This window comes from Amblyomma americanum, chromosome 9, assembly GCF_052857255.1.
Source record: "Amblyomma americanum isolate KBUSLIRL-KWMA chromosome 9, ASM5285725v1, whole genome shotgun sequence".
Taxonomy (NCBI): domain Eukaryota; kingdom Metazoa; phylum Arthropoda; class Arachnida; order Ixodida; family Ixodidae; genus Amblyomma; species Amblyomma americanum.
In genome coordinates this window covers 37,883,906-37,908,909 of record NC_135505.1, presented here as the reverse complement: position 1 = coordinate 37,908,909, position 25,004 = coordinate 37,883,906, and the positions used below count along the sequence as shown (strand labels likewise).

At 42.0% G+C, this 25,004-nt stretch overlaps 1 protein-coding gene across 1 annotated transcript in view; it reads left to right on the top strand.

Moving 5' to 3' along the window:
- Positions 1 to 25,004, top strand: part of LOC144103833 (venom metalloproteinase antarease-like TserMP_B) — a 50,543-nt gene that overhangs the window by 23,807 nt on the left and 1,732 nt on the right. Inside the window, exons 5-9 of the mRNA XM_077636533.1 lie at positions 1,143 to 1,303; positions 12,854 to 12,925; positions 13,029 to 13,165; positions 13,253 to 13,299; positions 15,596 to 15,704. Of these exons, the coding sequence (XP_077492659.1) occupies positions 1,143 to 1,303; positions 12,854 to 12,925; positions 13,029 to 13,165; positions 13,253 to 13,299; positions 15,596 to 15,704 (526 nt within the window). The remainder of the gene's footprint in view (positions 1 to 1,142; positions 1,304 to 12,853; positions 12,926 to 13,028; positions 13,166 to 13,252; positions 13,300 to 15,595; positions 15,705 to 25,004) is intronic.

Sequence of the window (25,004 nt, the reverse complement as noted above, 5' to 3'; positions counted from 1 at the left end):
TATATATGCCTATAATGTTTCTGGCAAAAGCTTGCTGCGTTGGCAAAAATTAAAGTTAAACGATTATCCATAGCTCCCACATCACTGCCCTATACCTTAGAACCAGTAGGACATAGGTATCTTATACTTTTATATTGAATGATGTTGGTAAATGTCATTGTTGATCTGAGAATGCCTGCCAAATTCCATTCATCCTTACCCTCTTCTCCTAGATAGTTCACTCGAGTGGCCCGGATGGACATTACCTTTTTTTTTTAAGTACGGAATTTCTCTACCACTTTCACCACTTTGCTGCCTATCATAAAATTGTGTTCTGTTCCGAGAATGATGAACAACAGTTTCGTCTTCTGCATTATTGTTGAAGACACTATTGGTATGTTGGTACAGTATTGATATTTTATCACATTCTGTATCTAGGACTAAGTGGCCGTGCAACGGCTATACATATTTCCTAGTACTTTTTACGCGGTAGCGTTACGGCTCCCGCTTTGTAGAAAATCCGTTGTCAGCGTTGCGAGCAAAAAGTAGATGACCCACTTGCCGCCTTCGCCACGTGACCTTGTGAAGTCATCACAACCTGCCCACCATCCACCATCGCAGCCTGCCGCAGTGGCAGTTGGGGCGCGAGAGGCTCCTGGGTCTAACAAGTTCCACCAGCGGCTCTGTTTGAAACAGCCATCTGACGAGGCTGCGGCGCATCGCCTAATCACGGCATGGGTGTGCCCGGAATGACATGAGAACTCCCCGCCATCCCCAAAGAGGACCCCAGCCTGCTAAAGGGACCCATTAACTCAGTCGCGTGCAATACCCTTGAGACGTAGCTAATGTGTCCCTTCAAGTGTTTACGTATGCGTACTGCCAGCCCGAATCGGTAACGCCTGCGAAGCTGCTGAGATTTCCACTGAGTGTAAGGCTTTTTCGTATCTATGAATGCCACACGTAGGGGTTGTTATACTCTGCGTAATTCTCTATCACCTGAATGCTTAATAATAAATAAGGATTTAAATATAACTGGATGCCCTGGTCTCCAAATTAAGTTTCTGTCATCGTCCTTGACAGTACCACTCGGGCCATCTTCCTTGCTTGAATTGATGTGGCTAGGTTATAAAGTGCGTTTTTTTTTTTAATTTCACACACAATAGCCGTCGTCGGTAGGGGAGCTCTTCAAGGATGGAAAGCAGAGCCCCAAAAGGTTCCTGATGACGTAACTGTTGAAATATTCTTCGTCGTGGATGCTCCTCATCACAGCCGGTTTTCTACACACCAAGAGCTGTTGAGCTACCTGTGCGTCATGATCAACTCCGTAAGTTTCTGCCAGCCTGCGGCGTCTTTCATTGAAACTTATTGGTGGAAAATGAAACAGCAATAAACGTGCGCTTTCCCATCAGCATTAATGTTTTGGGGATGGCACATTTCGTTCGGTTCAGGATTGAAACGCGACTATGACTGGTGCTATCAAGAACGCCTTGTCATGTTTTCCCGAAATTTCTCATTACAAACCCCAGTACTTTTACACTTATCTTCAACATTGCTAAATGCACTATTGTATAAAGGCCTCTTCAATTGACCTCTAGTTACTCTATCTTCCGTCACTGTCCACTTGACGGCTCGGCAACAGCTACTACATTACGTTCTCTTGAGATACACTCCATTACGTTCAGAGACTGCCATTTATATGTTATCCGCCTTCACGCCCTGCGTATGTCTAGCTCTCCTTCATAATTTCAATTATAATAATAGTAACTAAAATTTATGCTTTTAAATAATTCGTTCTTTTATGTCTTCACATTCCCCCTATGAGTTCCATTACGTCGATCGCAACCTTTGAGCTTTAAACTTCAAGCCTTTTTGTTTGACACAAGGGAAGTCTGGAAAAATAATTCTGTCACATACTTCCTTCTAGACAGATATTTTTAACCTCTATTCTTTTTTTATTTATTTATTTATTTATTCATTTATTCATTCATTTATTTATTTATTTATTTATTTATTTATTTATTTATTTATTTATTTATTTATTTATTTATTTATTTATTTATTTATTTATTTATTTATTTATTTATTTATTTATTACAGAGACCTGCAGCGCACGAACGCATTATTTGAGAGGGTGCAGACCACTGTCGAGTGTACCCGCCAAAGGCACTTAGCTGCAGTAATATTCCCTTATAGCTGCTCCTATGATGTCATGTGGAAGTTCGATCAGAGTTTGCCGTGGATGCGTGTACTCTCTTGCCACTTCAATGCCTCCCTCCGCCATGTTAGCTGATGCTCCTTTCAGAATAAATTAGCAGCGCAATATTTTATTTCCACTTCATGTTTTTGCTAAAATTCAATCCCGAAGCAATGTAGGCCTCCAAAGAATGAAAGTCCACGTCTTGTGCATGCATCGCTGTTTTTCCCCATCCCTGTCTGAGTTCTTAAAACCATCTCTTAACGCCCCTGAATTAAGGAGCAGCTGGCATAAACATTTGACATTTTGGCAATTGTTCAATTTCCTACATTATTATTACTATTATTATTATTGTTGTTATTATTATTATTATTATTATTATTATTATTATTATTATTATTATTATTATTATTATTATTATTATTATTATTATTATTATTATTATTATTATTATTATTATTATTATTATTATTATTATTATGTCCTGTATGCTCAAAAGTTCTTCCCAAAGACGGCAAATGCCTGACTTGCGCAGAATGCCGAAATGGTTATCACCTAGGCAAAACATGCTCAGGCGTTGCTGATAATACATTTATAGCCATGGGCCAAACAAAAAGAGACTCTTGGAAGTGCAAGGGTTGTAGAACGTCTCAAGTAGAAGGTAACACTGTTGTACCCGCACAGTCTGATAATACTACCGACAGCACTTCTGTAGCCCAAGAGCTAACAGCGCTGCGACGGCAGCTGGAAAGCATTAACAATACCATAGTTGGCCTCTTACCCTTACAGGGAAAGGTGGACGCACTTCTAGCTCTAAAAGACAGGATCGATGAGGTACTGGACTTGAAACAAGTAGTTACAGACCTACAGAACTCAGTACAGTTCATGTCATCAGCTTATGATTCTCTGGTCGCTCAGAACACAGCTCAGGATGCTGCAAAAAAGAGCCTTGAAGGGGAAATTGCCGCACTGACTACAACGGTGTCTTACCAGTCTGAAGCGATTAGCCAGCTTCGGGCTGAGCTAAATAATGCAGAGCAATACAGCAGGCTTTCAAACTTAGAATTGCATGGTCTTTCTGTCACCAATGGCGAGAACTTGAAAGCTGTAATGGCTGACTTGGCTACAAAAATGGAGTTGAGCGATTTTAATGAAGGAAACAAGGGGACTTTAATATCGACACTTTAAAACTGAACAAAGCTGTGACTAACGATTATTTAAACATATTAGCTCAATATGGGGTGGAATCGATAGTCCATGAAGCAACCAGGGAAGAACTTGTTTGTGACAGAACTGTAGTGTCGTGCATTGACCATGTACTAGTCCGGTCTGAAGGATGTATGAGCGTAAATTCCGTGTTAATCACAGAAAAGCTGGCAGATCACTACTTTGTGGGATGTAAAATGTATTCTGCTCGCGATCCATGTTTGCAGCCGGTATGCAATAAATATTTGGAAATAACTGATAGAACTAAGCTTGACAGATTAGTTTCGCAATATGACTGGAAATCATTAGCCTCTATTACTTGTCCGAGTACAGCCTATAAGAAGTTCGTTGAGATATTTTCAGATATTCGTGACAAGAGTAAAAAGACAGTTTCTGTCAAAAAGCGTCAAGCGAATGTGCCCTGGATCAATCATAATGTATTAAAAGCTATAAAAGAAAAAGAGGAGCTTTGGAAGAAATGCAGACAATCCCCGAATAACCAGCTACTAAAAGATCTGTACCGAACCGCGAGAAATAAAGTCACGGCGTTGTTGCGAGCTTCTAGACGCCAACATTATAACACTCAATTCTCAGCCTCTCGTACCAACCCAAAGAAAATGTGGACGCTGGTCAACGAACTCCGTGGATGCCAGTCACGCAGTTACATAAATAGCCTTAAAAAAGGATTCGGCGAAATATCACCCGCAGTTGCGAACAGGCTGAGTGACTTCTTCTCATTGGTGTCTCAAACTGTCAGTCATGAGCGGCCCCATCATCAGACGCCAGGGAACGTCACAGCCGACTCAGCCTATTTACCGCCACTTGATAAGGACACCTTGGAGCACATAATGCGGCACTCCCGGAAAAAGCGAGCAGCGGGAGTAGACGGAATAACTGCTGATGATATCTGGCGTAACCTGCAAATTGTGGCAGAACCGATTCTTTTTATTCTGAACGCTATTTTATATTCAGGCCAGATACCCGATGAAATGAAGCAAGCACGCGTCATCCCTCTATTTAAGAGCGGCGATCCTTCGAAGCCCGAAAATTATCGTCCGATATCTGTACTGCCTATGTTATCTCAAATACTGGAAAAACATGTTCTCGATGTTATGTACAGTTTTGTAGAAAAGCATAGCTTGCTCGCACCCTCTCAGTATGGATTCATAGCAGGCAGTGGTACGCACGTGCTTTTTGAAAACCTATCAGATTATCTGCATGAAACATTTGATCAAAATCAGATCGCATGTGGTCTCTTCTTGGATTTAGCCAAGGCTTTTGACTCCGTTAGTCGGGATATACTATGCAGCAAACTATATAGGTATGGATTCCGCGGTCACTTTTATGATTTTTTGCATAATTATCTGTCACAGCGGTCGCAGATAGTCTGTATAGGCGATGTTAAAAGTGAGGTAAAGTTCACTCAAGCAGGAGTACCACAAGGATCAGTGTTATCACCTTTACTATTTAACACCTATGTTAATGATTTCAGCTCGGTTATTCGCTACAGTAATATTTATCAATATGCAGATGATACACTTATTATTGCTAGACATGTAAATTATGAAAACGCTGTATCCCTGCTGCAGGTGGATATTACAGAATTCATGACATGGTTCCAAAAAAATCAGATAAAAGTAAATCCATCCAAGACATAACTGGTATGTTTTCATAATCCGCTGCGAAATATCGGACCAAAAATACCAGTTTATCTTCATTCCCACAAATCTTTCTCCTGCTCATGCCCTCCTGTTGAGTACACTGATTCAGTAAAATATCTTGGAGTCTACTTCGATTCAGACTTGGCGTGGAACAAACACATTTCCTTTATATGTACACGACTTCGTCAAACTGCTTGCTTAATGTACCGTTTACGATCGATCGTTCCACTACAAATAAAAAAAACTATAATGCATTATTTAGCATACTCGGTTGTACGGTATGGTATAGCCTGTTTTTTCAACTGTTCATTGTTTTGGAAAGATAAAATTAATGGTCTACTCAAGAACATTCTTAAAAGTATTGCCTATAAAACCAATCCCCCTGCGCCTGGGCTTACATTGTTTAAGTATTTAAAACTTCCGGATTTTGACACCCTTTTTCTCTCCTACACTGTACCCAAATACTTTTGGAACACTGACTTCAGACAGCGACGCAGCATCGGGAGAACATTATGTACCAGCTCTGGTTTTGAAATACCTTCCATGAGAACACATTACGGAAAAAGCATAAGAAAGTACTACATTCCCCACACATTTAATCGCCTCCCTAAAACAGTATTACAGCAAACAACACGATCCGGAGTAAAAAGAGCGTTAATTGAACTTCAAAAATAATTGGTGCATAGAGCTTTAATTCTGTGTTTTTTATGATGTTTTGGAGCATCCGATACAGTTACTTTCATTGTGTATGTGCGCAAAGGCATTGTTCGATGTTTGATATTTTTATTTCTTTATTTTGCCTCCCTGTTCATGTTGACAACATTGAAAAAAGCATTAATATGCATATATCATTTGTTTAACATACTTGCAAAATACAAGTTTGAGGTTCAGTGTTTTTCTCTAACAGTATGTTTAAAAGCTTTTATTTTAATGAAAAAGTGCATACCATTGTCTCCGAACGCTGGAGCTGCCCCGCTGCTGGGCACTGCCATACAAGCCATGTAGAGGCTTCGGCAGGCCCGGCAACATATATGTATTCCTTGAGGAGTAATAAAGATTTATTATTATTATTATTATTATTATTATTATTATTATTATTATTATTATTATTATTATTATTATTATTATTATTATTATTATTATTATTATTATTATTATTATTATTATTATTATTATTATTATTATTATTATTATTATTATTATTATTATTATAGTCTTCTGTTCTGGCTGTCGAAGTGGGATATTGTGGGCGTGCGACCTTTACCACGACACGAGCATCCTTGCACGGTTTAGCTGGTACGTGCGACTAGGTCATGCTTCTAGTTAATATTAGGGGTTGGAAGTTTTGGTTTAAACTGAAAAAAAGAACTATAAAAGTACACCAAATTCAATTTTAGAAATTTGCTTTCTAGCGTTTAAGATCAGTAGTATTGGCTTGCAGGGAATAGCTATAGCTGGCTGCTGAATACCAGTAATGCTCACTTAAAATTGAAAATTATTTAACTCAGTGGGGAACCAGGGCCATGGCTCGACGATAGTATTGTACGATAATAAGCGCAGTTGTGCGATTTAGATCTATTACTCCGCAAGCTTACATGCCTTTGCAGACCAGGAAGCATCATCTCTTCGTCGTCTTCTAGCCAAGCCCTGTTTCGTCACCATCATCAACTGCTTAGAGCAGTTAGTCTGTTAATTAGGTTAATTGAATGCATGTAGGACATTGACATGAAACCGGGAACGGGCGTGACGATAAGGTATGCTTTGGCTATAGCAAATACTGAGCGGCAGTTCCATCGCTTCCGTCAGCACGCAGGCCACGGGATGCCCAGCCCTTATGCTTAAAGCAGCATGACAATCCAAAGATAAGATGTAAACCTAGCTCTTAGAAGTTAACTTCCATTTCCGTTTAGGTCTTCCGGATACCTCATTTAACCTGAATTACTGGTTTAATTACGGTACCAATTTTTTCTACATGCTCAAGTAAATTAGCTGAGCCAAATTGTCGTATCCTATATACTGTCTTAACACAAGCAGCAAGAGGTCTACGGCGCGTAGCCTGTCCGCTGGGCATTGTTGCCAATGTGTGCTCCATCGTGGAATCGTATCCATGCCCTGTCCTAGTTGTTCTTACTCGACGCAACACAAACAAATGTAGGAAAAAACTCTAAGAGCCAGTGGTATACTCCCTGCCGCTAAATTTGATCACAGTTCTGTATCACGAGGAAATGTATGAGAAGTTCGTTAAAGAGATGTCGGTCATCTATTTGAAAGCAACTAAACAAAAGGTTTTAAAGCAAAGAAATCCAAAGAACACATGGATTGACCGCGAAATATTAGAACTCTGCAAGGAGAAGGACCACATATGGGAACGGTGCAAACGAGAACCAGACGACATGGTGCTGAAAGAAGAGTATAGAAGGATGAGAAATAAGGTGACAGCAAAGCTAAGGTTGGCGAAAAAGCGATACTTTCTAAACAAATTTTCAAACAGCAAAGGAAATACAAAAGGCACATGGAATTTAGTGAACCAGGTTTTGTGTAAAAAACCAAAGCAAGGTATCGACGAGACCATTAAAGCAAACTTTAGAGAAGATGCAGATGTCAAGAAACTTGCCGACAGATTTAATGACCAGTTCGTAAAATCAATTGAAAGCTTGAGAGATACTGTGCGGGAGGCGCGGCCAAAAACAAAGGAGGTAGACTCGCTCCAGAAATTGGCCTACTTACCCCCATTAACAGAAACTGACTTGTGGAACATAATAAATTCAATACAGGTTAATAAGCCAGCAGGAATAGATGGCATTAGACCAAGGGACATTCAGAGGAACTTTAAAGAACTGAAGAACGTTATTCTAACAATCATAAATGGAGCCTTAAACTCTGGAGTATTTCCTGAAAAACTTAAAATTTCAGTTGTCAGACCTTTATACAAGAAGGGTAAAAAAAATGATTGCATCAATTACAGACCGATATCAATATTACCGGTCCTTGCATACGTAATGGAAAATATATAGCGAAGATAATGACTGTATTTTGCGAGAAGAACTCAGTGTTTACAACAAGTCAGTATGGTTTTCGAACCGGTCGAAGTACGATTATGCTGTTAGAAGATTTTAGCGACCTTGTGCACTCAAAAATTGACCAAAATGAAATTGTGCTGAGCTTATTTCTTGACCTGAGCAGAGCATTTGATACAATCGATCGCAACATTTTACAAGATAAGCTAAAAAAGTTGGGTTTCCGAGGGCCGTTTGCCGCATGGTTTCAAAATTACTTCACGAACCGTAAACAGACGGTGAAAATTGATACCGAATACAGTGAATTAATAGTCACTAAATTTGGTGTACCTCAAGGTTCTTCTCTAGGACCGTTATTATTCAACTTATACGTGAACGACCTCGGATTCCTAAATTTAAACTCCAAGTTGTACCAATTTGCTGACGACACCGCACTGGTAATGGCACATTCCAGTTTGGAAGAAGCCTCATTCGCTCTTCAATCGGATGTTCATAAGTTTATGAACTGGTACAAGAATAATTACATTTTTCCAAATAGCTCAAAAACAAAGCTCATGTGTTTTCACAATCCCCACAAAAAACTGGATGTGCTACAGCCAATATTTCTACACGTTGAAAAATGCCACAACTGTCTATGTGTCCCACTTGAATACAGTAATAATGTCCGGTACTTAGGCATTGAATTTGATCCTACCTTGTCGTGGAGTAACCATGTGAACTTTATTTGTAAAAAGCTACGAACAGTTGCAGCACAGATGTATCATATAAAAAGCTGCACAACTGTCAACATAAGAAGAATGGTATACCAGTCCTTGGGGGAAGCACAGTTACGGCATGGCATTACACTGTACGGGTTTTGCTCAGACACACTAAAAAAGAAAATTACCAGCGTAATTTATAAATGTGTTCAAAATGTTTTGTATGGTGTGCTATTAGAGGGTAAAGAGAAAAAAGACCTGTATAGAGCAGGAGACCTACTACCATTTGAAGAATTCAAGAGATATACTATCTATTCCAGGTTCTATTACGACAATATGTTTAAGTCAGAGAAGCCTCAAAGCAAGTTCACCTTAAGAAACATAGAACGATTCAGCGTCCCCAGAATTTATACGAATTATGGCAAACGGTGCAGAGCTTACTATGTGCCTGCATTATTCAATAAACTATCCGATGTCGAGATCAGCCATACATCGATAAAAAAGGTAAAGCGAGTACTAAAGGATGTTTTCCTTAAAAATCTATAAAAAGGTTTGCACCTTAACATTACATGGTGTATATGTGTTACGTTGTATATTTCCACATTCACTATTTTATTTTCTTTATTCAAGTGTCTAGATGTGTAATTATATATATTAGCCTTTTTACTTTGTCTTTTTTTTATGGAATTTCCCCGTGTCGTAGAGAAGATGCAGTATCTGTGTATGCTTGCCCAATTCTTTAGTTACTAACAAAATTCAATCTGTCCACAGACTAACAATGATGACATGTCGCGCTTGTGTACAAAAACTGTGAATGATCTTGTGCTTTAATCAAAAATTTCCGCTGTCCAGATAGCAACGACGGTAACATGTGCTCTTGTTTTTTTTGTTGTACTTTGATAAGATTGTCAAGCCAGTGATTTAGTTCTAGAAAGGTACCGAGAAAACATGTGTATTTCGCAGGCTGCCGGCACCACAGACAAGCACAACAGTGCTTAAGCGGTGCGGGAATGTACGCTTTGTAAACAGTTGGACAAAATAAAACATTATTATTATTATTATTATTATTATTATTATTATTATTATTATTATTATTATTATTATTATTATTATTATTATTATTATTATTATTATTATTATTATTATTATTATTATTATTATTATTATTATTATTAATATTATTATTATGCTTCGGCGGTGTGAATGCAGGGTCCTCTCGGTGGTGGCGCTGAGCTTCTGCTCGGAGAGCTCGTTTAGCAGCAGCAGCAGACGAAAAATTTCCACCGGCTGCGCCGCTCATTCTTCATAAAGAACAGCTAAAGACTAGTTTGCGCGGCGTTATGCAAGCAGCCAATTTATACAGGAAAGACAACGCTTTAAGCGGCGCGGGCAAAGCGAACAGTCTATCACGTGTAGCACATTTCACAGCACCGCCCGCCAACGGGGAAGTGCGCGGGTGCGCGTTGGCGCGTGCCGCCGAAGATAAGCCAGGCCTCTATAAGAACCCCATGAGAACGCAACAAATTTTCCATCTTCATTTTTTTTAAGTTCACACTCTCATTTTCTCGGTTAGGCCGACGGTGACGATGCTCTACCCACGAACGGGCGCTTGAGAGCTGCGCTCTGAAATACTGCAGGAAATACAGTTGCCAAAAACGAAAATATCGTAGAGGAGAAGTGTTAAATAAAGGAGAATTAAAGCTGTGGTAGTCCCGCTCGAGCAGGCTGGAATTTTAAACATTAGTCGGTTGAGCTTCCTTTACCGACCTGTCAAATTCTGGGTGTTTTAGCATCCTTTACTGCATCAGAGGTCCCTGCAGCGGCACTTCACAAACCTCTGTTATGTGTTTGGTGTATTGGTAGAGGAGGCATGGCTCAGGGCAGTGTAGCCATGGCATGGCTCAGAACAGTGTAGCCAACTCTTTTTGGTCGATTCTACTTTTGGCAGTAGAATTTATTTGCCCTGGTTCAGCCGACTTCGTCTATGCGGGTCATCTTGCTTGTCTCTACTAAAACAAACAAGACACACTATACGAATGACAGACGAAGCGCGCTCGCGCTTCTTCCATAGTGTGTCTTGTTATAGTGTGACTTATTTCTTTTAGTACAGCTCAGTTTCCACAAGATTACCGACCAGCTGGCTGCTCTTATTGCTCTCTTATTCGTCTAGTGAGCAGATTAGCAGCGCATCTACCTGTTTGTTCAATTTCGTTAACATTATAATTGCTCTGCAGAATTAGAGGGCCGTAATTCTACGCGATTCGCAGCTATAACCCTAGTTATGCTTCCTTACTGCTTCCGACAACTAGCTACGAATAGTAAAAGTTACTCGATACCCGGAGAATTGCTCCGATATTCAGGCTTCCTCTATATCTGCTTAAGCGCTGCGTTCAAACCTCAACTGTTATTATTCTTCGTGTCATTAGTTAGCATCTTTCACACATTATTACGCGTAATGGGCTTCAGCATTAAATCTCTTGTTTGTCGGTTCAAATTTAGTTTCAAAACAGGATTTAATCGAGGATTGTAAGGCTGCTTTTGATTCAAAAAGCATGACCTATCGTTCATATGCCTCCAGCTTGAAGCTGACTTTCACACGAAGAGCGCTGAGCCCTGGACCTGTTGATGACGTCAAGCGTGCAGTTTTAAATTCGGTGTTCATCTTTTTCAAGTGTCACGATGACTCGTACAGAGCTGGACGCAAATCAGGCGCCATGAAGGTTGAGTTCTTTTGGGCGGCTAGTTGCAAGTGGTAGCATTTAAAGTTCAGTATTTGTATTTTATGAAATGGCAGGCAGCTGGGCTGCGCGCTTACTTTGCGCATGCAATGTTCTACTCTATACACTTAAGGCCAACGCCGTGAGGTATGAAGAGGAAAATAATAGGTGTTAAGCTAAAGAACAGGAAGAGGGCAGTATAGGTCACAGAACAAACGCGGGTTAATGGCATCTTAGTCGAAATCAAGAGCAAGAAATGGGCTTGGCCAGGGCATCTAATGCGAAGTCATGGTAACCGCTTGTCCTTTACGTTGAAGGATTGGATTCCAAGAGTAGGCAAGCGTAGTAGAGGGCGGCGGAATGTTAGTCGGGCGGATAAGATTAAGAAGGAACAGGGTGGGCGCAGATGGCAAAGGAAAGGGTTAGGTTTGGTTTGGTCTATAGGGGTTTGACGTCCCAAAGGGGCTCAGGCTACGAGGGACGCCGTAGTGAAGGGCTCCGGAAATTTCGACCACCTGGGGTTCTTTAACGGGCACTGACATCGCAGAGCACATGGGCCTCCAGAATTTCGCCTCCATCGAAATTCGACCGCCGCGGCGAGGATCGAGCCCGCATCTTTCGGGCCAGCAGCCGAGCGCCATAACCACTCAGCCATCGCGGCGGCTCGAAAGGAGAGGGTTAATTGAAGAGGTATGGCAGAGGCCTTAGCCTTGCAATAAGCGTAGTCAGGCTGATGATGATGACGATGACACTTGGCCTAACTATCAAACTTATTCAAGCATACACAAGACCGTTTTCAATTACCAGGGATCTTTACCAGCCGACTGCTGGCTCGATATATACCCGTCCGAATTCTGCTGCAGCCATTGAAGCTACCTTACTTTACTGGCATTTACGAACGCTGTGCGCATACATGTTCTTGAGCTCAGTTTATCCTTTTCTTTGATCACTGAGTTTTTCCTCCGAAAGCAGAGTGAAAGAGTTTAAACCGCCACAGCAGGTAGAAAAACATTACATTTTTTTCTTTTTATGAAAGCTGCTTAAACATGGTCACCAGAACAAGATAGCTGGACATCAAGGTGTTCCTTTGCAATTTAATTATCATTAACACCGCCCGTTTGTGTTAATCGGAAACTTAAATTCATATGCTATGTTCAGATATCGCCGATTGATACTTTATTTTTCACATAATGTTACACCTAATCGCACTCGCTTTGAAACTGAAATAAAAATAGTTTTCTGTCTTTTAATCCTTTACGAGTGATTTTTTGTTTCATTTTGCTCCGTCACTTTTAGTACTCTAAGAACAATGTGTATAAAGGTATTGACGATTGTCGCCTTTGATTAACCATTGCTGCAAAGCGATGTCTCCGGTCCTCAGGTAAACTTGAGATTCAGCGCCGTGGCAGCTCCCAGGATGAAGTTCTTGGTGACTGGGGCGGATATAAGCAAGGTATTTATTGGCTCTACGTATTTGGCTGAAGCCGCTGTTGATGTTCTACTGGTGCTCAACATAATCAAATCCATATTTTTTCTTTCTTTTTTTCTTTCTTCAGAACGAATCTTATGCTGAGCTATACCCACATAATAAGGAATACATTTATGACCTAAACACGCTGAAGAAATTAATGGCATATGCATTCGAAAATAATAAAAAATTTGGTGATCCCGATGTTGTGTACCTTATGACAGGGTATATTATCATTTATTCATATTTTGCGGCATGATTTGGAGAGTTCTTGCAGCTTGCGTAACTCTGCTCCTTTGCTCGTTTCTGCAGCCGCGAGGTGTACACCGTAATCAACGGAACCTTTGCAGAAGGTCAAGGTGAGCTCATGTTCTGTACTTTGCTGTTGAAATGGCGTACACAAGCATACGAACTTCATTTGCGTACCAGAAAACCGCATTATGAGGTTTTGCTACATCTATAAGAATTAAACAGTATAACAGCTGAAATCAGCAGGCTGAGCAACACGCGCTAGAAATAAGAGCGAGCTCAATATTTTTGACGAATTGTGCCCAAATGGTCATGCAAAAAAAATTGCTTAGTAATTCTAAATGAATATACGTTATTTTCAGGACTTCTTCCTTCCTCTCACTTTTTTTCTTTTCCACAATGTGCACAAATATGAAATATAATATTTTCACTATTTTGGTAATCGGCTCCTGCACCATCAAGCGTTTTCCTGCTGGAGCAGTTGGAGAGTTCCACGTGCTCTATGCTTTGAACATATGGGCAATTCAACCTTATATATAATTCGATGTATTGTTTTGTTGTGCCATTTTAATTCGCATATGGATTCCTTCATTTGCATGGTAGACTCTTTCCCCTCTTTAATCTCATTTGGCTGAACGCAGATGCAATTTTCTGCGAAAACGTTTGTTGGCAATTAAGGGAAGGCTACGAGTACAAATAATCCGTGGCTGTGTCATTTCTCCAAATAGTTCATCCTACGAAGGAGGACATTTAGGCCTGATTTCGCTTCGAGTTTCGCTTCGCAGTTAGCGATGAATGTTTATTGTAGCGATTTCTTCGAAGTTTAACTGCTTCAAGAACCCCTGTAGTGGCTTTATTTTCACCTGCGGAGATGAGATTTAACACATTTGAAACGATGGGAGTATATAAAATAACAATTGAGCTTCACTAACGGCTTCAGTTCAGGTGACTAAGTGGCGAGACCCAAGAGAGAGCAACAGCTCTCTAGCTGCTCCACCTTGGAGGACCAATGGTGGCAACGCGACAGGATCCATCTGCGCGCAATGAAGGAATGGAAATCTTAGGCAGCCATCTTGTGCCCCGCTTTCATCTATTAACCTTTTGGTATGACACGTCCCGAAAGTCCACGTGTACTGATAAAAAGTACCGACAATCCCTCTGCCACTCAGTTGCCCGTCTTCTGAGTGGCATGAAGCGCCATCTCCTTTTCGTCCTCTTTCCTTTCTTTTAAATTCGTACACACCACGTGTATACGCACAGTTACTTCCTTCCGCCGTTCGTAGGACAGTTCCTCTGAACGCCGCCAAGAGCCCCAAGTCACTCATGCCGCTTCGTTGTAACGTGAAACCGAAGCGCGGCGCGGAATCCGCGATCCACTTGAAACTTTGCTTCTCTTTTAAAATAAAAATGGTCTGTCCACTTTTACGCCTAATACGAAAAGAGGCCTCAGAACAAAATGTGAGAGCGTTTGCTTGCACATGGAAAGCCGTCGCATGGTGTAGCCAACGTGTGCGATCTGAATTAAAGAACGAAAAATAGTATGACCTTGTCCTGTCAACGACGATTCTTCGTAATCCCTGTCTACGGCTTCACGGACTGTGAACAGTGGTTTTGTGTTGCTTGTCTCACTCGTGTCATTTACAGAAGACGTTGTGCTGACGATTCAGAGAACTGACCAATTTCTCGGTCATGCCCTGATTTTCCGAAAACTCGCGATGAGCGTAAGCCTGGAAAATCTTTTGCATCCAAAGAAACTAGATTTTTTTCGAACGATCTGACATCGCAATTCACCGCTTTTTATATATAAAGCGGCTTATATTACTTCTGCATTCTAATTTACAAGAAAAAGATTAACTGCAACGAAAAACTATGTTCCGCTGCTTAATGGAAGAGAACGTATTTCGGCTCTATAGTTGTGGCTACATCGACAAGAATAGTACTTGAGTATACCAGAAGGTATTACCACAGAGTAATTCAGTACAAGGTTTGGTACAGCGAAATGATTTCAATGCTTATGATTGTGTTAGAAGCGGTTCCATTATTTACCAACGTTAATTTATATTTACTTTGTTGCGTATGTGCTTGTAGACGGTTGTTTACGAAGCAGGAAGGCGTGCACATACCTGCAGTTAGTTTACCCACCTGGAGCTCTTGAACCTACATTGAAAGTCATCATCAGGAAACAAAATTTGCAATCGGCATTGCAATCAACACTGTTAGCTACAGGCTTCTTTTGTTTTTTCAGGTATATTGATAAGATTAGCCTCCGCAAAAGAACATGAGTTTTTGAAAGCGACTGAAGAAAACCGAGTAGCGTAATCAACTCTGCATATAAAGAAATACAGGTTATAATGCAATTTGAAGAATAGTGCTAGCTCAGTGACACAAACACTATCTTGTTTCTAGGAATCGGCTACGTTGCGGGAATCTGCTCCTACTGGAAAGTGGCTCTTGGAGAAGACAAGCCAGGACTATACTCGGGCATTTACACCCTCGCGCATGAACTGGGGCATGTGTAAGTCAGCTATTATCTGGCTATGCGCAGGTGTCCCCTATGGGCTCTAGACTCGAGCAGTCCCGACACCAATGGATCGTGTAGGTGTAGCTGTTCCGGTCTCGGGTGAGATGTCTTCTACTCAGCGTAACAAGCTCAGCTAGGAAAAAACTACCAAGTGGCACGACAGAGTGGGAGAGCAATTGTACAGCATATATTGTGCGTATGCGCGCGCCCACATTGGCGCGAAGAAACGAACAGATGCGGCGCACCCTATACACGTATAAAGGGCGCGTAGCGCTGCCTGTCTGCTCAGGCAGCAGTTGAAGCTTCGCAGAAACGCATCCGCACGACTCCCGCGCCACTCGCCCAGCCACAGACAGCGCCAGGGAGCCAGCGCGCGCCAGCCTTCGGGACGGCCCCGCCCTGGTCTATCAGAAACAAAAAAAAATGTAACAAAAACAAAGACGCGGGACAAGAAGAAGGAACAAACACACTGCCGCCACCCACCGGCGACAGTTTGTCCTTGTACCTTCTTCTTGTCCGGCGTCTTCATTTTCGCTGCATTTTTTGTGTTTTTTACAGAAAATGAAAAACCAACTCGCCAGCAATTCTCGCTTCCGTCATGGTTCTCCAGTCGTCGGACTGTCGCAGAGCACGGTGAACAAACTGTGGTCTATTTGTCTGTCTCTCTCCTGTGTTACTGCACTTTAAGAGCAATAAGTCTTTCTTGTCTTACTCTCCAAGTGTTGCATTGTTTTGTAAATCACATTGTGTGTGTTCTTACGAGTGGTCGGAAATTACTCCATGTCGTCTCTCCACTATATAACGTTTGTTTTGTTTGTGAACCTTTGGCTCAGAGCCGTTATCTAGCTTGCGAGCGGTGGTAGTAGCGGCTAATGCCATTTACCAGATTTCTATTGAGCGTACTAGACCTGGCCATAACAGCCCTTTAGTTCTAGAATTGCTTTTTTTTTCTTCAAACGGATTGTAGCTTGTTTCGGAAATGGCTAGTATTCCGGGTAATACTGACTAGGACTGAGTTGGTGCCCATGTTCGAATCGTCCTATTTTCTTGTCCACATGATCACCCGAGTATGGTTTACTTTGCTATCGGATGAGCTTGCTAATTTTATTGTTTCAATGCGAGGTCTTACCCACGCACTTAGATTGTAATAGCCTGCGGAAGATACTTAGTTACACCCTAAAAGACTAACTGACAAACATGTTCTTTCTAATCTTTGACACCATAAAGACACAGAGATAAATGTTGGGTTACTCGGCTGCTCAACCGACTGATTAATAAGAGACATCGTCTCCAAAAAATAAAAACAAATACTTACGTGAAGCATCGTAACTCTATAATAGTCGGTATGCTACAGTATCTTGCTAAGGTCCTTAAGAAAGAAACAGGGCTGCTAAGAAAGATACCTCTTAGCACTGGACCCTAAGCTAATGAACAACCCGAAACAGTGTGTGAAAGTGGCTAGAAACAAACGCCAGAGAATCAGCCGGCATTCCAAGTCTGAATAATGGCAGTGCACTGACGTTCCGTTTGAGTCTATTACTGAACATTTAGTAATGTACAGTGGTCTATTAAAATACTATACATGTCCACTCTTCAAATGGACCTGCTGGTATAGCTTCCTATGTGTTAGAAACTTGTACCGACGTGATTTCAACTAACTGGTTATCTTATTTCAAAAATATTCGCAAAGTGAACAAGTGCGAGAAAACGTCAGGGTGCTTGCCAACGTTTCGACAAGAGGGCTTCGTATTCGCCCACAGGAAGACGAGCCTTCGTTTCGAAATGTTGGCAAGCACCCTGAGGTTTTCGTTCCCATGTTCCCTTTGTGATTATCAGGGATCATCTGACCAATCTCTTTGTTATTTGAAAAATAGTTAAGTTCCTTTATTCCTCAGCAATATATAGTTTCGAGTGTAGCTCTATTCAAAAAAGTGGTCCAACGAATATTCTATCTTATTGCCGACAAATTTCTTTAAAAAATGGGTGTTGAACAACAATGGAACAACGAGTGTACAGCACAAAAATAACACATCCAGAAAAACAAAGTTTTTTTTTTACTTAATCCCAGTACGCTTCTTGATTTGAGAGTTCAGATTCAACACTACTCTTGGAATGAAGTGACGATAATTTTTTTTTCATTTGACCTTGGTGCACAGACTGCCAGCGTAGTTCTAGCCACCGTTTTTGATCTTGCTCTTCATGTTTTGCTAATACATAAATTATTTTCCTCGGTCTTCCCCTTTTAATAATTTTTTTCTTGATTAAGAGTTATCTGCACGATCGCATTCAATATGTTGTACTTGATGGCTCACAATATGTACATAGTTCTGCTAATTCGGGAGTATCTCAAGTGTCTTTTTTAAGGCCTTTTGCTGTTTCTGGTGCATATCAGGGATATTCGCTTAAAAAATACCCCACAGGAATAGTTGCTGACGCATCTTTCCTGAAAAAGTAACCCAGCTCTACATTTAAAATGTGGATACAGAATGAACTTGTCAGGAAATGTGCGGCCTCCAACTATTTTTATTGAAGCAGACATATATGTTACATTCATGAAGAATGAAGGTACTGAGCGCATACGCATTTATGACTGCAGGTGAAAACAGAAAAAAAAAACTAGTAGATTAAGGACACCAGCCTGCATATTATTCCCTATGTAATAACCCTAATACACTGGTTACCAGGCAGACTGATGTGGTGCTGACGTACGTGTCGCCTCTTTATCTAATAAAAGAACGCCACTGACAATTGCCGAGCTAATCTTTCATACTTAGAATTTTGACATCCCCAAGTCATGGCTCGTGGTTGTGATAGTATTCATCTTTGCAAAAATGGGCTGGTAGATTCTGGAACTAGTTTGAAAGGTTACCTAGGGATCGTTATTGTTCCCTGAAGTTTCGTGTTCCAGACTTGTTCCAGACTCAACCAGTCCACTGCCGCTCTTGCAAAGATGAAAACTATCTCAACTGTAAGCTATGACTTGAGGGAATAAGAATTCTAAATAGAAGTAAGGGCCGATTGCTCGAAAATTGTCAGAACCGTTTGTGAAAATTGTCAGAAGCGAATATTCTCAGAAGGCACCACGTCCGTAAGCACATCAGTCTCTTACCGACGCAGGGATTTCTTATTAAATAAGCGGTAATAAGCAGGCAGCTTCTCCCATTTGCTTTTTTCTTTCATGCAGTCATGAATGCGTGTACGCTGAGTACCTTCATTCTATATAAATCTATCATGTGTCAACTTCAATCTCGTCCTGTCAAGTTTTTTCTGCCTCCTCGTTTGAAATGTAGCGTTAGATTACTTTTTCAACAAACGTTTGTGGTTTATGTGGTGTAAGATGCAAAAGCGACTCAAGCTATTTATTAGAGACGCTGTAGTGAAGGGCTCCGGAAATTTCGACCACCTAGGGTTCTTCAACGTGCACGGACATCGCGCAGCACACGGGCCCATAGAGTTTCGGCTCCATCGAAACTCGACCGCCGCGGCCGGGATCGAACCCGCGTCTTTCGGGTAATCAGCCGAGCGCCAGAGCCACTGTGCTACTGTGGCGGCGAACGCCTCTAAGTGTCAGTTTGTTTTCTTCACACCTAAATGCAGTCCGCGCATCTTTGATAATACATTAAAAACAGCCGTCGCGAGTCATCATCATCATCATCACCAGCGTGATTACGCCCACTGCAGTACAAAGGAATCTGCGATATCTTTCCAAATAACTTTGTCCTATGTAAACGGTACTCACCCTATCCCTGCGAACTTCTTAATCTCATCCGCCGGTCTAACTTCTGCCACCCACTGCTATGCTTTTCTTTCCTTGGAATTCAGGCTGTTACCCTTAAAGACCATCGGTTATCTTTCCTTTCCATTGCATGCCCTGCCCATGCCCATTTCTTCCTCTTGCGTATAAATACCTAGGGGTTCATTTTCCATCTAATAATCTACTTTGTACGGGCATGTTGCGTAAATATCAGCAGAGCACCGCAAGATTTTGAGTTTTATAAAACGTAGTTTCAGGTCATTACGTACCCAGGTAACCCGCACCAACAGAAGAATGCTCAAAATGTTTCTTTTTCAGCAAAACAATTCCTACCTAACCGGAGAACAATAAAATTTGTGCCAATAAAATTTAAGTGACAACTCAATTAGGAAAGCATAGTCTCTTATGCTCAAACATTTATTATTTGCTTACAATGCTGACTAGAACGGTGTCTGTAATGCTTGTGCACACGAATTGTGATGATTTCACGCGTAGAATACTGGCAGAGGTGCACTAGGAAAACGACGACCGTGGTTTTAAAATACTACTTGTAGGAGCTAAATATACTTATAAGACGAGTGAGTGAAAAAGCAACTAATACCTGAACTGTAATGAGCTAACATTGTGGCCAATATAAAGGCTTCAAATTATAATCTCCGGCACTTTGCAACAGGCCACAGTTAGGGCGCGTTGGTTTAAAAGGCGCTACGTAAGACCATTTAAATAGAAATTGAGAGAAGTTTGGAAATTCGTGCGAAGAAATTTTAGCAGCTCGGTCTTTCAAGTACAACGATAAACGGACACACGTATCTCTGTCATTGCTATTAACTTCATTTTCGGCAGTATCGACATCAAGATGTTCTTTTACCATTCAGCTGAGTAAGATACGGCTGATTTGCTCATGGCTTATGTGCGCTTTTCAGCAAGGAAAGGAATACTTGCTCAGGATTTGAAATGAATAATGATGTTCTCGAACGGTTTTAAAGATGCAAGAAAATATACATACGTTGCCACTTGAGGGATTTAACGTGCAGAAACGACATAATGGTAGGGCTTACTCAATGACTCCAGATTTATTCCGGTTCTTTAACGTGCGCTGGAATTGCACAGCTCACGAGCGTTTGCGCATTTCCGTTCGGTGAAAATACAGCCGTCATTGTCGGTATAGACCTCGCGAGCTTGGGACCAGCAGCCGAATGCCAAATTGAGCCCTCACGGCGGGTGACAAAAACAGGCGGCTTTGGCAGATCTATGCCCTGCCTGGTAGGTGCACAAGTAAAGCAAGAACGGATGCATTATTTGTGAGCCTGGCATCGGCAATTGATGAATGCGCAAGGATAGCACAGATTCTTGTTGTGCCCGATGTAGGCGGAACATAATGCAAAGTATTGTGATGACCCCCATAATGCGCAGGTCCACACGGGACGGAGAGGCAAAGAGACACCGTATGGCTCAGTTTAAACAAACAGGTATATTCAATAATTACACATGAAATAGGTTATACATCAGAGGCTGGGGCGTCCGAGCTTACGTGCCGACGACTTCATGGGGGCGATGGAGTGGCTCCGGAGTTGGGCTCGAGCGGTTGCTGGCAGAAGCTGCACGCCGTCGGGCTTCGGCGCTGAAGGCCCTCTTGGCGAACGATGTCGTCCTCAGCTGTATGCAGTAGAATTTCAGTAGTCGTCCGTTTCTTCGAGGATGGTTCACAAACCCTTCCTCTAGTGTCGTTCGGCTTGGAAGATGAACAGGAGGCGAGCTTGTAGATGATGACTGCAGAGCATAATTTTACAACATACATATACAGAGAGTTAAACTGGAAAAAGCAGAACTGAATTTACAAAAGAACAAACTTTGCACTACTTTACTCATCGACCGGGCAGGTTAGTGCCTAAGTAGCATCACATTACATGCTAAGCATGGAGCCCCAGCTCAGACTGGACTGCATCCGTTTACATGCGCTTTTAAGCACTTGATTAACAAAGGACTAAGGGCGGTCATTTCCAGTGGCCCGCCCAAAGCATCAATTCTCCAATCCAAAATAACATGCGAGATGGGGACCACCCCTTGGGTTGGGCTTAGCCTCGACCCCAGAGTCTGTTAACAATACAAACTAAATAAACAACAAAAACGCCACCACTCTCTCTCAAGTGAGAGTATACACAGGCTCTCTCTTCGGAGCTAATTCACTAGCGCCTGTCTTTCCACATTCTTGGCGAGTACTGCCTGTCTGTCTGACAGGTGTCCGTCACGGCCCTTCTGGGAAGCTGTGGGTGCCTTCCCGGCGATAGCCCACGACAAAGGGGGGGGAGGGAAAGAATGTTGTCTTCGCGGTAGCGCATAGCGTCGGCTGTGGTACGGCGCGCTCTGGCCCGCTGACAGCTCCCTTGTCCTGGAATGTGCCCGGAAATTGGGGAGGATAAAGCCTGTTTCCCCGGGGCGGCGGCGGGTCCGGTTTTTCTGGTCGTCACTCAAAGAGCATGGCTGGGTAATTGATGATGCCGCTGTCACGGGTCTCCGTCTACGCCGCGCCGTCGAACGTGGATCCTCGTAGCACACACGGAATGTCACAGTATTTATTTCTACATTATATCAAATTTTTATTCGCCCCAACTCAAAAGAAAAGCGATTTTATTTTTCATAGCCTTGCTTATTTTCTCGTGGTGTCCCATATCGTTCGTTCTCGCGACTGCCTTTGTATCTTGTTGTTATAGTTTTTTTCTCTCTTTCTGGTCTCCATTCATTTCATGAATGTTATCTGCGTTTACTTCTTTCTCTTCTGCAACATCGAATACACAGGCAACTCCCTCCCCACTCACGCGCATTTTCACGAGAGAATTTTCGCCGTACAAAAGCGGTTGCCTAGTGTCCTCAGCATCTTCCTTGCAAGTGCTAGGGGTGGGGTTCGACCCCCAGTGCTGCCGCCTGGTACCCGCCAATGATACAATGGCCTGGTGCTCGGCTTATGTAAGAAGGTGTTTGGTGAATGAATCTTTGAATCTACCTAAGGCAGACGAAAGGCACATTTAGCCATAGCTCTAATTTTTGACAGTTGGCCTTGTGCCAGAAACACTCATCATCACCATAATAGTTACTTCTGGCGTGGCTCGCATACGAGAGACACCGAAGAAAAACTCCATTCAATTCTTTTTCTTAGCTAACGTCAACTCTATGGCATATACTGGCTGTCTCCCTTTTCACTCGGCAGAAAATGCCAACTTATGAATTCTTTCATTGAAAAACAAGCCATTTGTGCCACGCAAGCTGACGTCAAGGTCGAAATATTCCCCTGTAATCTTATTGGTGGAAAGCAAAAGATTAGGAGACGCCGTTACGTCGCATTTTTTAAAGCTGTATGTGTTGGCTCAGCGTCGGCAGTTTCCTAGTCATCTCAGAGTGCTTGTTCACTTTCCGTGAATATCAAGGCAAGCAGAAGAACCGCAACCATCTGGGCCGCCGGCAGGTGCAAGACGAATGATGTAGAGAATAGACCTTCTCACTATTACCTAGAGGAAATCGTGGGGCTGCGATTGTTCATCCACCCTTCACAGGCCCCGCAATGCCGAGAAAACGAGCATTCGTATTATGTTTGTCTACTATTGGGCATATGAAGTGGATGCTGGTTTAACAGTGCGTCTGTGCATAAGGGAAACCTCGAAGAAATGCTCTAAAAGCTACCATACCATCATAACACCAAACCTCGGTTACGTTAAGTTTAAGTTTAATACAGTAACAGAAAAGCATTGTTTAACTATTATAATTATTGAATTTATTGCTGACATTTATAAACAACAAATTTTAATCTTTCGTGCCAATCCAATGTCGCTTTTTTGGGGGTCCGCATGCCAGATTATATTGACAAACAAATACATCACACACCGTACCCACCAGCATTTGCCAATGTCGTCTACTTAGCTCTAAGAATTATAATGAACGCACAGGCACAAATCTGATGTTTTATAACACCGTTCTAGAAAACATAACACAAACTGCTCCACAGCACCTGTGAAGTTACGATAGCTTTACAGCTTTAACATATGTTTGTCACAACAAACGCACAAAACACCAACAGTCAGTTAATACATAATTCTTAATATGCTCTATTTATACATTAGTATAATGCACACCTATCCTCAATGATATACTAAATCTCCATGCACATAATCAGCAGTTATATATTAGAATACGCAATACGGAAGGTACAACTCGTAGACTGAACAAAACAGGAGGATGAAGTAATCTTTTGAAAAACGAAAGCTGTTAAGTTTCCCTCTAGTGAAGCAGCACAGAATGTTATTTACTGCACTTTATGAGGCATCTATTCTTCTGCTCGTTTGTTGGCTGTTCTTGGAGATAGAATGGTTGGATCTAATAGAATATACTTCAGCTGAAATTCGATGCAATACTGTCTGTCTATTTCTCCGTAGCCTGCAAAAATTCTAAGTTTGACAAATCGTTTCCTGTTCCCCACTGTTCTGCCCTTAACCATCTTTTTTTGAACGCTTTCGAAAATTAGAGCTTTTTACAACTATCTTCGCTCAAAGGATTGCTGGCGGTGGAGCTACTCATTGTTAGGAAGAATTTGTTTTCGCTCCAACACCAGTGAAGTAGAGTACAAATTGTCATTATTTAGGCATTCGCGCGATTAATCATGCATTCTTCAAGAAATTCGCATAGACAGTGGTACCACATTTACCTCAGGAAATATTACTAAAATCTATGATCCTGAGGACACCGCTACGCGATGAGCCAGAGTACCAGTGGTCGTTGCCATGGTATATGCATTCCGGCGCACTTTTTTGCCATGCAGCTGCCATAAACGCATGTCTGTCGTAGGTTTCCCTTCCACCACGATAATTGCCGTTTCCAGATGAGTAGCTGTCGAACTTAACATGTGAGGTCTGCGAGCGGAAAGTTTTTTTCACGTTCCCTCGGTTTCTTGCGAAAAGGACAGGTGGCATGAATACCAGTATCTCATCATAGCACACTTCCAAGGTCGAAAACCATCCATTTTATGAAAACTATTCGTTATTGAAACTCGGTAAACTACCGCTACAGGTCAATTGCAAGTTCTGCTGAGAGTACGCTTAAAGTTGTTAAACTGGCAACAGTTCTTTCATGCATAGAAGCCGCTGTTACCAGCAATGGAAACTTTTATTAACAGTTTAGGTGATTTCTCTTTTGCTACTTTCGTTCTTTGCTTAAACAAATGCCGTGGTGTGCAGTCTAGCCCAAGAGAATTGTTCATTGGTCTAAATAAAAGAGGGCGGCGGGATACTGAAAGTTTTTTTAAGGCAATGCGTCATTTTAACACAGTGACATCTGGAGCCTTAACGCGGAAATAGGCGGTGGTTGCTGTTGGTCTATTTGGGGGGAAATCCGACTGTGTGGCAGCCCCCCCCCCCCCCCCCCCCCCGCGCCACAGGATACGGGCCGGTCTATCGGCTACTAGGCTTTGTTCCGGAGCAACGCCAGCGGTGGGGATGGGTTGGCCGGGGCCCATCCTCTGGGTATGCAAAACCCCATGGGAGTGGCAGCGACTC